At 40.0% G+C, this 13,601-nt stretch overlaps 1 protein-coding gene across 26 annotated transcripts in view; it reads right to left on the bottom strand.

Annotated features, from left to right (window-relative positions):
* Nucleotides 1–13,601, bottom strand: part of CELF1 (CUGBP Elav-like family member 1) — a gene marked incomplete at its 5' end in the record, with an annotated part of 71,693 nt that overhangs the window by 6,548 nt on the left and 51,544 nt on the right. For 14 of the 26 annotated variants that reach the window (XM_082318693.1, XM_082318691.1, XM_082318696.1 and 11 more), the window contains 4 exons: nucleotides 7,632–10,082; nucleotides 11,712–11,855; nucleotides 12,734–12,919; nucleotides 13,100–13,213. In XM_082318693.1, coding sequence (XP_082174819.1) covers nucleotides 9,955–10,082; nucleotides 11,712–11,855; nucleotides 12,734–12,919; nucleotides 13,100–13,213 — 572 coding nt within the window. In that variant the 3' untranslated portion in view covers nucleotides 7,632–9,954. Of the gene's footprint in view, nucleotides 1–917; nucleotides 3,878–7,631; nucleotides 10,083–11,711; nucleotides 11,856–12,733; nucleotides 12,920–13,099; nucleotides 13,214–13,601 lie in introns of those variants that run through there. The other 12 variants (XM_082318683.1, XM_082318702.1, XM_082318681.1 and 9 more) reach the window with 3 other exon arrangements.

Genomic DNA, 13,601 nt, shown 5'->3' on the forward strand with positions numbered 1-13,601 from the left:
AGAAGGAAGGAGTAACGTTACTGAATTTTAGGAGCTTTCAGAAACGTGGCAAAGTCACGGCCATTGTGGTACTTTCCTTCTGAGAGAGGCAATATTAATGTCAAACTCATGGCAACTTTCTAAATTAATTATACTTTGCCTACACCAAAGTATTTATTTTTTTACAACTCATTTTATTTCAAATGATTAATGTATCTTAGTTCTAAAAGCAAAGCAGGTAACTTTCGCTTATCACAAAACCTGAGCTAGTAAGTAATCCCAACCCATTTGGAGCTTCCCTGTGTAGTATTGCCAGGACCAGGAGCACTGGGGGCTGCAGCGACCTTCATGCTGCAGAACCAGGATCGGTTCGGCAAGCTTGGCTGTGTTCCTGGAAGGGGTAAGGAGGCAGCGGTGGGTATTGGGCTCGTGGGAGCAGCATGAGCTGGTGCCTGTCTAATCCCACACACCACCACGCACGTGTGCTGTTCCTACATAGCTGAAGTCTGGTGTTATGCTGAAGTTATTTAGCCCTTGAAACACCATGAAGCACAGTGCACGGACAGGCAAGTGGCTACGCAGCAATTCTGTGAGGCTGGATATGCTTACACCTCACTCCCCAGTGTATCCCATATTTGCATTATCCAAGATTCTCAGCTTTTCTGTATCTAACGTCTAAAGGGGACTTGACTGCCAAAGGATACAAAATGCAGGCTAAACAACCAAAAAGCTTTTCCATTTCTACTCAAAGTAACTCATCTACACAGAGGTAAAAATCCAGGGCTATATTGTACCTCCAGATCAAGTGGTATCGGGCCATGAAAATTTTTGTGGCTCACAGCTAAGTAACTGGAAGATAATTCTCTCATCTCTCTCCTCATCTTCCCACACTTGGACCCAAAAAGAACCTCAAGTTTAAGACACAAATACAACACACAAGGACTCTTCTCAAACAGTTTAATAGCAAATAAACAAAGGAAGGTACCACACTTGGCATATACAAAATGACTTGTTGTCGGTGTGTCTGTGCAATTAAAACAGCTTTAAGTTGCCCTTTGGGACAAAAAGAAAAAAAACCACACACACAAAAGGAAGAAAATTCCTTTAACACATACTCGCTCGTTCCAAACTTGTAACAAATCTTTTCATTTTAAATCCACTACACAAACTCTGCGATCAGAAAAGCAACATGTGCTCCTCTGCTTTTTAAACCATTAAAGTAAAATCCGTAATTCTCTACAGAGTACAACACAATTTCACACAAAAAGACATTTTGTTTTGCAAATCAAAACAAGAAAAAAAAGGAACAGCTCAAACAAGGTAAAGAAAAGCATTTCTACGACTGAACCACGACTTCGAGTTGATTAAATCCCGTTACTGCAGAACAGACTCTACATTTGGTCATAGTGGCAATTTGTTTTCTCGTCACATTGTGAATCACTTTACATTGTTTTCTAGTAGAAAAGGCAAAAAACTGTACAAAACCCCTAGTGTTAAATACAATGTTTGTACCAATAAAAAAGCCCACAGGTTTGTCTCCAAAATGTAAATTTTCTTTTTAAATTATTCACAAAAAGCAGCCAAAAATCAGAAAGGCAGCTGCTGCTCCACTGTCTCAAATCCATTAAAACCACCACAGAACAATTAAAACAACCAAAGGAAGAAAAGGAAAGAAGAAAGGAAAGAAACATCCAATGTTTGGCATTTTGGTTTTCTTCAGATATTTTTCCACAGGTTTCCCCAAAGTTCCTTATGGAACCAAATGCGCATGTACAGAAACGTATTGGCAGTTACTCAACACACTGCAGGGTATCAGTGCCCCCCACTGACACACAGCCCTGTGCATTCAGACTGTGGGACTAACAGCAGCCAGCCCACAACCCTACCTCCCAAATAAACAAGTCTCTCTCCTTTTTTCATCCAGCCTCACGCTTCACTCCCAGGTATATGTACCATATCCAAACATGTTCTGTCTTACAAGCAGATTAAGGACTGTCTACACAAGTCTAGCCAATATCCACTGAGAATATAGTATCCTCAGCCAACTCAGGAGTAGGATAGGAAAAAAAAAAAAAAATCCTTCTGCATCTTTGCATTATCCCAATCAAACACGATTTGTTTTCTCAGCAAAACTCCTTCTCCTGGGATTTCATTTCACATTATTTTCTACTGTTAAGATACCTGCACTAGCTTGCTTCTCCTTCTGACTGAAACTTCATCACAGCACACACTCTTCAGGTGCCTTCTACAAGAAGCTACATCCCAGTTTCTACCTGTGCAGATGGTACGTAGGGTAGGGGGAAGCCTGCTACCCGGAAAGCGGTAACCTGTTCTAGTTCATCCTGCAAGCCAGAAAAACTGCTTAGCTCATTACCCAATTAAAAACTAAACAAAAACTAAAAAATCTCCGTAGAGATTCCCCAGCTAAGGCCCTTGAGAAGAGAGCTGGGGATGGTACCCTGTTCAGGTAACAGCTTCAGCGGCTGTTGTATTGTGCTTGTCACTTGGGAAAAGAGCCAGCAGTTGTAGGACCAGGTTTACAAATGCTTTCTCTGAGACATTTCAAACACTATTTCAAGAGCTAACCTAGATCCTTCCAGGATCCTGCCACCAAGGTCTGCCCGATGGTATTAAACTGGGGCTGGACTTCACAAAAATGTGCCCTGAATTATACAAAATGCTCATCGAGAGTGTTTCAAAGGAGCCCTAGCTTCAGCTAACTTTGGAAACAGAAATACTGTGAAGTTCCCCCACCTTCCTGCTCCCCAGCTATCCCCTTCCACCGAAACTTCCACTACAGGAACAGTGCAACCAAGCCCCCTGGGAGCCTCAGACAGCACTGGAGATGGAACGAGGTCCAGGTGCTCTGTCAGGCAGACAGTCTAAGTGCACAGGTAGATGCCCTCAGGTGGCTTCTGATCAGATATTTGTCATACCAAAAACACCAATTTAAAGGATACCTTTGAAACCCATTAAATTGCTCAGTTTTTGCACAAACTATAGAAAACAGAGAGGTGAAGGTGATATATACGAGGGTGTGAAGAAAACAGCAGGAAACATGCAAAACATTTCTGGGCACTATCTTAGTTTGAAAGATTAAAACAAAAACATCACATTTTGCTGAGGAGATTGTAGTTACAAAAAAACCAAGCATGCTAGGGCTTAACAAAATACAACATCAACTTTGATCAAATTTTCACTGCAGACTGATAATCACACAGGGAAGCAGGGGGAAAATAAAAATAATAATAATAATAAAAAAATCAATAAATGCCAGGGCAAAAATGTAGCTACAATCAGAAGAAAATGTAGTTCAAGTGTTTTCTGCTGATGCCAGTCAAGTCACAAGTTTGATCTCATAAAAACACATGCTGTCTCCTCAAGCACAGAAACCAGATCAGCAAAATGTGACTAGGAAGTCTCCTGAAAGATTGAGTCACACCATATAATTGACTTTTTCTTCAAAACTGTGTTTTTAAAACTAAGCACACAGAAAAAACTAAGCCTAGAAAGTGATTGGCTGTATGTTCACAGAAATACAAATACTCCACAAGGTATGCTAGCAAGGCTGCTCTGAAGACAATTACAAAGAATCAGATTCACAAAATCAAGTGGTTATCTTACGAAGGTCTAGAAAAATAGAAATTCTTTTATATTCAAATGCAAGTTTAAATATTCCCCTTCAGCAGTCTTTCTAGCAAAACCAATTTGGCAGCACAAAAAAAAAAAAAAAGAAAGAAACAAACATAATAAAAATACACATCAGCATCAAAGGTCAACACAAGGTCAAAGGTGAGAGTTCAAGCATCAGAGAAGCTGAAGAGACAAGGATTTGGACGATGTACTTGAACGCCACATCGACATGCTTTAGGCACAACGATGAACAAACGGCAGGAATCTAGAAAAAAAACAAACCAGAAAGAGGGAGACCCACTGAGTTACACAGAGCAGTACATCCAAACACAGAGAGAGAGAACAAGAATGGGCACTGTACAATGAGATCTCCTGGGGAAGGGAGTTGACAGGGAAGGGCAGCACATGCCAACGATGGACAAGTAAAAGTCGAAGTACATGAAGGACACCAAGTAAACATCAAACTGCCAGAAACCAAATGGAAGCAGAGGCCTGGATTTCCCTCTCAACACCCGGTCTGTGGAGCATTCCACAGCCTCGTGACATGTCGATTAGCATGCATTCACCATGCCCTGTGCCCAGTGTCTCCTCTAGCTCTATTTAGGAGAAGAGCAGAGCAAGCTCCCTCCCCAGGAGAACGACTCCAAGAACTATGGCTCCAGGGCTAACATTTGCCCACAGAGACTGAGACCGAGAGACAAGACAGAGGACACAAGGGATTCACAGGTGGTTTGATGGCTGAGACTTTTCTTGCATCCTAACATGGGAAGTTCTTAGGCAGTGGTAGCCCAGGAAATCCATGTTCTTTCCTTCAGCTACAGTCCCTTCTCATTCCCTAGGAGCCCATGAAACTGGGGGTGGGTGATTTGGAACAGGGCGGGGGAAAAAAAAAAAGATTATACAAGACAAATACGTGGAACCAAAAACTCCACACACTAGAGAAGAATTCCTTAAGACTTGACTGCAAGTTAAGACTTGTCCTAGCTGAGCACTTTTCACACCATTAGACCTGCACAGGGATTTTCCTTTCCCAACCTTTTATATAAACAGCCCCCAGCTCCCTGACTTCATGAGGAGGGGATTCTGGGCTCTGAGAAGCTCTACAGTCACTGTTGCCAGTTTGATGAGCAGAAAAAATGTGTTTCCTGAAGCTTTCTTGAAGAGTTTATAAATAAAATAATTCTTATATTAAGTGATATAAATACCTTTGTTTCCTCCCCTCAGCTTGTGAGCTGCAAGAGACAACAATTTGGGAAGAATGTGGGAGGTAGGCAAGAGAGGAAGCAAGTGTTTCCTTTTTTCTTCCTCCCTCCTCACTCCCTCCGACTCCCCTTTATCTCCTGTTTGTGGCCTTATTCTTCAGCACATCTCAAAGCTGCTGGTTAGAGACTAAAGCAAGGTGAGACTTGCATATTATCTTATAGCATTTATAGCATGTTTGAAAACAGCAAGTGTTGCATTCTAGTTCCAAAGCAACGAGAAGCACGTTGTCCACTAGACCTGCAACACTCAATTTACTAGAACCGCTGAGATTAATTTGCTCTTCATACTTTCCAATTCTGGGAAAAGACTTAGTATGGAGTTTAAACCAGCTCCAGCAAACAGAGTACAATGCAACTCTTGCAGTTATTTCTATAGTTCTAGAAATACTCTAGATAGTTTGCAGATAGCTGTAAGGATTCAGTCCTAAACCAGAAAGGCAAATTCATCATGAACTGAGGCATGGGAAACAACAAGAGGCGTGAAATCAAGTGACATCTAAGCATGCACCATAGAAATTCTTTGTGTGATTTGTTTGGGGTTTTTTTGATAAAGATTTTTCAAGTATTTCACTCAGCAATTTTGAGGTGAAAGACTACGTTTCATTAAAGCTTGAGGAAGGACAGACCTACAAGAGCAGAGCCATGAGACACTGGATAAGAACTTAATGACTTGGGGAAAGTTACTCCAGTTTGTCCTTGTTTCATTCTCACAACTGTGATAATTCTGCCTTCTGTGTTTTATATTTTGTGGTAGGTCTGCTCAGGGATGTAAAACATCCTTATGTTTAAACGTTTGCAACAAGAAGCTCTCATAGCATTTTGTGTGTTCGTAGTTGCACCTTCATTTGCAATTTGCTTTATCCAATTTGCTTTTAGATATTTTGAAATGAAATAGGAACAATTTCTTTCTGCTTGGCTGTTCTTCCCTAACTCACAAGCATTAACAAGAAGAAACACTTCAGTTAATTCTATCATGCAAGCACACTCTATCATGCTATGTGACCTTCAGTATTCAGACGAAAAGCTTTTTCCTCATAGATGTATTTGCCAGTGAGAAATTTTCTGAGGTGCCTATTTTCCAGATAGTAGTGCCCACAGCTAGTAAACTGCCTCGCCATTAAAATATAAAGAGATATTCACCATCATTGTCTCAGATACTTTTGAAAAATTCCAGTCCTCGTTTTGCTTAGGATTAAAATTTAATCACTACATATCAAAGGCATTTTCTAATAATGCAAGCTTTGTATTTCTGGAAGAAAAAAACCAAAACTACAAAGAGATATCCTATTTTGGACTGTTGATTATCTAGGGGACTGAAGAATCTATGATTTCATTTACTACAGTACTTGATATTAAGTAGCATCAGACTAAGACTTCAATTATTCATAACACTTCCATCTTATTACAGCATATCTAGTAAAATCAAATGTCTTCTGAGAAAAAAATAAATCTATGAAGCAGACCATTTCTAAAAATATGTAAGTGCTTCCTGGTGGCACATGTAACATGGAATTCCATTTCATCAGAAGTCCTACTAGCTTTTGTCGTAGAAAATTCAGATTCTTTGGTTTATGACCGTACAGAATACTTTGTTCATGTGCTACTTAAGCCAATCCTTCTGCAGTTTATTGGAACTCACCCAACTCTTATCTTGCTATCCAGGAAATAAAGCATTTGAAACTGATTTGATTTGCACTTGAATGAGAGTATGATAGGAATTAAAAATAAAATAAAATTTAAAAGCCCCAAGTCCCCAGAATCCCAGACTTTCCTGCCAATGAGTGAGGAAGAAAACTGGCTTAAGACTGGAAGGCAAAGAAGAGCCTAAATGTCCAGAGTCAGTGGCAGGCACCAAACAGAAACAGAAATGTTGACTTTATCTGATCAGTTCTGTTACCAGAAACAAATCTGCCCAAGTCACAAACTTGATACATTTATTAACTTTGGCAACATATACATTGATATACCAAGAAAGGGAAATCTGAAACAAATACACAAAAAGGGCAACATCTTCAGCTGGTGAAAATTGATGCAGCTCTAATGAAGAGAGCAGAACTGCATTGATTCAAACCATCTGAGGACCACATATTTAAAAATTTAACCTGCATAGATTGTTTTTCTTTTTCTTTTTGGCAATACTTATAGTTATGCCAGTAAGGCACAAGAGCTAGCCCAAGTTAGGTGTCTTAAGGTGATTCTGTCTGGGAGGAGTCACTGATCAAACTAAGCCACAGTGTAAACTGGTGAATCTCCTAAAGTCAATAGGAGTTGCACCTATTTGCAACAATGCCAAGCTTGATCCATAAGTTACAGTATTGAGGACACACTATAGGATGCAGAAGCTAAAATATCTAATTTTGGGCAACTGAAATGACTAGTAAAGAGGCCAGAGCATCAGGTTAAAAGAAAAACAGGACAAAGGTACAGTGGGGTAGGGTGCAAAGAAGGTAAGAGTGACTGTAGAGACCCCAGAGCACAGTGCTCTCCTCCACTGGTTCACAGCATTCGTCTTCCCCATTTAGCAGTTGTTGGGCTGCAAACAGGCCACTGAAAATCAGTAGTTTCAATCATGCACATCATTATGTGTGTAAAACAATCACATTCAGGATTCTACAAAACCCTGGCCTTTTTTTTCCAGTGAAATAATTTAGGTAATAAATATTCTCCACCCTGGAGCAGTATAAAACTTCTATAAAAATAGAAACAACATTCTTGGTTACAGCAGGTTGCACTTGGAGCAGTTGCTCCCAACTATGGTTGTTTTTTTTTTTTTTTTTTTTTTTTTTTCTTTTTTTGAAAAGTATATTATTTATTAAAAAAAAAAAAAAAATCCCATTATCACCCTGGAGGCCTTCACACTCCCAACACTCTTTTCTCAGAAAACCAGGACACATCTTTCCCATCGTGCAGAATTCAAGTGTACATGGTTCACTTAAGTGTATGTTTACGTTTCTAGAGAGATTCAAATAATTAACATCGAAGGGTACCACATGCCAGCATAACTGGGAAATTTGGCAATCTGGCCTTTGAATCTTTGCCACCACAAAATGATTTGAATAATACTGATAGATTTACCTGTCTGCCATCAATATAGACAGAGTGGCATCAACTGTTTGATTTTCAATTTAAGAATGGAAAGGGCTCTTCTTGGATGCTTCAGGCCAGGCCTTGTACTTCTGAGGTTTGAGATCCCAGGGGACCCAGTCCCTGGGAACACCCAACATTGCCTACCGACCACCACACATGGGTGCGGATTCTGAACATGATCTCAGGTTTGGTGGGTTTAGTGCTCCTCCTGCTGGAGCAGAACAGAAGCTCCCAACCCTTTGTCTCACCCACACACTCATCATTTAGCAGCTGGTTCCCAGATTGCAGTGTTAGCCGGTGCCCTGGGAAACAGCATGACGAACCAGGAATACAAAGAAAACAAGGAAAAGGAGAAAATATGAGGTAAATGGAACTTCTGTTAAAGACACACAGAAATTGTAAACTTCCTCTTGTGACAGAGGTGGATTTTTGTGGTTATAAAATGGGACTCTGATTTCTTAAAACAACTCAGGCCAGAGTGTCAAAAGTCCTTTGAGCCCCCTGGAAACAGTGTATCACAAAGGCCCTTAGCAACGCATTAGCAATTTCACAACTGTGCAGAAAAAGTGTGTGTTCATTGAAGGGGTGTGTTCAATTTTCCTTCAATATAGACGGTAACAGCTAGTACCAAAAGGCAGAATAAGACTGAATGGCTCAATGCTCTGCTCTGGTTTCACAGCTCCTGTGTTAGCCTGTTTTGCACTGGTACACACCACCTTAAAGGAAAACTGCAGTATAAAGAAATACCTAATTACTAGACCAAATCACTGCACAAATTGTTTTACCTTTTTTTTTTCTTTAAAAAAACCCAAGAAGTTATCTTTGCAACAGAGTTAAGACTGAGAAATCAAATCCTATGAGAACATGTATGAAACAGGAGCCTCAAGAGCTGCGTTAGGGTAACTCTGGGCTTTGTATCTCAATTTAACAATCATTTTAATAGAGAAACAAACAGCACTTACATTATGCTTATCAGAATGAATTCAAAGTAATACTCTGCAAAAAGGACATTATTCCACAGAAATGGGGAATGTGATGAACTGTTAAGAAAAATTGTCAAAAATTGTCAAAAAAATTCTGCAGGTTACCAGGGATCAAAAGTTTCTTGTTTCCAGCCCCAGAGGTATTCATCCAGACCAAGCTGTCTCTCTCTATAACTTTCTACAAAACCTAGATAAAGTACATAGGGTAAGTTTTTTTAAATATGGAGAAATCCACTGCATCTCATTAATATTCAACTGTAAATGGACAGTGAAATTTTCTGGGCAGGGACATTATCTAATATTTTTATAAAGTGCTGTGTACATTCACAGTGCTATATAAACACTACTTTATATACAGCAAAAAAAAAAAATCACTGCAGTTTTCCTTTGGCTTGTTAATGTGTTCACCCTTCTAGCCTGCCTCCTGCTTTAGGATTTACTAAATCCCCACCATGGCATACAGTTAAGGAAATTTCAAAGAGTGGATGGGGCATGACAAAGGCTACATGAAGTCGGTTCTTTGTTCACCCAAACTTGGATAGACTCACTTCTCCTTCCCCATCTTTGTTTTCATCAGCTGTTCTGTGTTATTTCTGCTTTCCCTTCTCCTCTCCCCCATGGTGGTGTGGTGTCAGTTTCTGCTGCTCCCTTTAACCTTCCCTCCCCACCCCCAAGGAGCTGGCATTGGTCCTTCTCAACACACACTGGTTACAAACACAGCAAACTTCAAATAAGGGGGGGCGGGGGGGGGGAAACAAACCCTCAGCGATATGGCACCTAAACTCCAAAGTAAAACACTGGAAACAAAAGCACAAACTTGTCCTCAATCCGAAGCAGGATTCTCAGCAGAGGCTGCAGCCGAATCTTCAGGGGAAGATGTGCCAGACAGAAGGCATGGATCAGCTTCCAGGACTGTAAAAACACAGCCTTAGGGCTTCAAATCACTAAGTGCGCTCCTCTCCAACTTACCAGAAGATCCTTCTCACTCCAGTCCCGGAGGGGAGGGGCGCTCAGTATGGCTTGCTGTCATTCTTAGAGCGCTTGAGCTGTACTTTCAGACGCTTCATGCCAATCTGAAAGCCGTTCATTGACTGAATGGCAGCCTGCGCAGAGACAGGATTGTCGTAACTTACAAAACCTGAAGAAAGGAAAATACATAATTACATCATGCCAAAGCTGTCCAGAACAGCTACTCACAATTGGAAATGCAGGTACTCACAAAGTAAGAGAGGCTTGCATGAAATGCCATTTTCAGAAGCTCACAACTATTTTAGACTCTTCATAAAAACTTCTTACTTAAGGGCTTAAGGGCTCTCAGACAAAACACTGCTTTCTGACATATGGAACTTTGGCCAAAAGATATACAAAGCTCAGGAAATTAAAATAACATTTTCTAGTCTTCCAACAAAAAATTAGTACTGCTGTTTGTTTTATAAGAACTCATACCTGGAAAAAAACCAAACCTCGAAAACGTTAATCTATATATGAAAGCTTATTAAAGATACAAGACTGAAATCACTCTCTTGGCATTATGGGAGTAGATTTGTTTGGAGTGAAGTAGCTGTCAAGGCAGTGTGGCACTTGTACCACTATTACGTTTAGGTCTCTCCTGGATGAAAAGCTGTATATCACCCCAGGGAAAGAGCATCCTCAAAATAAACTTCTCCAGGGTTTTGAAGGAACCCATTTTAAGCAACTCCAGTCAATGGCTGGTATCACTACCTGGGGAGATCATTCCATGTGCAGGTGTAACAGCCTGATGCTCAGCATATTTTTGTGTTCTCACAAAGCATCAGATTGTCCACATCTTTTGGCTCAAATACTAAAAAATACAGGATATTACGTAGGCACAGAGCTATCAAAACCATATAGAAAGGCTCACCTCTCTTATTCCATCACAAGAAATCTCCATCTATCAAAATAGTCACGAGAGCTTACAGCACTACAAAAATGCTACAACTGCTTGCACTGGGGTTTCAAAGTGAGGAAAATAAACCCGCAAATCTTTCAGTCCACACGCACAGCCTCCTACTACACAAGCTAAGGAAGAATATATTATTTGCCCTCTTGGCATCACAGACTTTAGCAGTTAACTGAAAATAATCTATTTGGCTAGTAACAGTAGCACGACAGGTTGATTTACAGTTTTAGGATACACTTCCCACCCTGACGTGCCTCCCATCTAAATACACAATAAGCAGCGTGAAATTAGGATAAGAGATGCCGCCAAAGTCAGGTAGTAAATAACAGCTGAAAACGTTTTTCTATTACAAAGTTTTCAAGAATTAGTAGGAAGCTTTAAAAATTGCCTTCAGAGCATTTACAGAATATCAGAGTTAAATGCTCCTGTACTATATGGTAGCCATAATAATTATATATAAAAATATTAATAGAAATCATTCATAATGATAACGTAGTAAGTAATATATACAGAAACGTAAACAATTAGTGAAAAGACAGAAAGGGGGAAGAGAAGGAACTATACCATGATTACAAATCATAGTGAATTATCTAGGGCCATAACAGTATAATGAGGCATAACAGTATGAAATCAGGAAAAGCAAAAAGTCACAACGAAAATCAGGAAAACACAGTTCATTCAATCAGGAAAATACAGAACTGGAAGAGTTTGTATTTATTTATTTATTTTTAGGGATATAGAGAAAGAGTCACTACTTGACTTAAGAGCTAGACTAGACAATATACTGGAAAAGAGATTACTTGAAAGAAGCCACCTTTCTACAGGTAATGACTAGACCCAACGTACCAAAACACTTGCTTAGATTGGTCTGCTTGTCAATGAAAACCTTGGCAGAGACGACATTTCCAAATGGCATGAACATCTGCAGCAGATCCTGATCCCCAAACTCCTGGGGGAGATGGTAGATAAACAGATTGGCTCCCTCTGGACCTTCAAACAACAAGTAGGAATATAAATTCAGAAAGAGCATGGATATTATAGGCCCACTTCACAAAAAAAGGTGGAAGAGCCATTCAAGCCAAATTTTCTAGGTAAAACAATGAAACTGCTGTTTGCACTTCTGTGGACTACTTGATTCCAGAATACATCAGCATGACCCTTTGCTGGGATTGATCATTCAAATAATTCTAGCTCTTTCTCACCATTTTTGCTTGTAATTTCCACATTGTGCCAAAACTGGTTCACAGATCTTTGCTGTAATGAAAGCTGAACAGTAAGTTTGAGCCCCAGGTGGTGACTAAAACAAAAAAGGTTATGCAAAGCTTGTGGCCCAAAGAAACTAAGTAAATCTCAATACAAAATACAAGCAATCGCATTACTCGTAATCTGACAGATTCTTTTCCAAGCATCATCCTACATTCTGCTGAAAACTTACTCCTACATTCTTCATTTTTTTTACACTGCATGTTAAATCGATTCTGAATCTAAAGAGTGAAGAGATCGGCATTAAGTATCTGTGGGAAGAGGTGAAGGACCAAAAAAATAAATTTAACAAAACCACAACTGATTCTCTGACAGTGGGATGTATCAGGCTGCAGACTCACACTCTCCTGTCCTCCGAGAAAGTGGAGGAATATGATTACTGAGCATTTAAGACTAGACAAATCTGGGGAGAAACCTCCTGTATAAAAAGTACTGTGGACAGCCCTTAACAGAGAGACCTCACAGGTTTTCCTTCTATATCTTCAGTAACTTTAGGATTCTAAAAAATGCCACCAAATAAAAGCTCTGCAGATAAGGCAGCTGCAAGGGCTGAGCTTGCCCTTTTGAAAACCCCTCTCAAGTTGTTTCTACAACTTTTTGCTTACCTTCTTTTTGACTTCCTGCTGCACCAATACTCTGCTGTGTTAAGAGACTCTGGTTATAGAGTGTGGGCAATGCAGCAGCAGCATATTGCTGGATTCCAGAATAAGCCTGCGTGAGGGCTTCCATTGTGCTACCTGTCCCATTTGAGAGACCACCACTGCCAAGTCCTCCATTTAAGGCTGCCATTCCTGTATAAGAAAGAGGAAATAAAGATGACTGAGTACTTCCACTGAGCCAGATCAATTGCCTTTCAAATACTCTGCACTATTACAAAAAGACAGGGAGCAGAAAAACACCCCCACAGAACTAGCACAGCCTGAGAAGTGATAATCAGCTATTTCACCACCCCACCCCAACACATAGCTTACCTGCTAAAGAGCTAACATTGAGGCCTGCTGTAGCCCCTGCCAGCGTCTGCAATGCTCCAAGAGAAGCCATTGGATTAACAGAGGAGCTGCTACTGGAGCTAGGTGAGGAACCTGCTATTAAAATAAGATAATTAAACTTCAAGCAATATTTTTTGGTCCTGATAATTCAACTTCTTAATTAAGTTATTTCTGTAGAAAAGGCTAGTAAGGACCAGATCAAGGCAACACAGTATACTTTATGTCAAAAAAAAAAAAAAATCCCAAACCCACATAACTTGATTGATCATACTGCTGCTATCTTCTAATCCCTTCCTACATTTTTGAAAAATTTCTACTTCATCATAACATCTACTCCTTGTAGCAATAATAATTTCATTAAGTGTAAGACACCTAAGACTCAGACAATATACGAATATTAGCTAAACTTCGTACCTCAACTTAAGGCCACCAGCAGCAATGCCTCTTTCCTGCTGACTAAAGTGAGTAATAATTGCTACATATT

This window comes from Platalea leucorodia, assembly GCF_965183815.1.
Source record: "Platalea leucorodia genome assembly, chromosome: 7".
In the NCBI taxonomy this organism is placed as follows: domain Eukaryota; kingdom Metazoa; phylum Chordata; class Aves; order Pelecaniformes; family Threskiornithidae; genus Platalea; species Platalea leucorodia.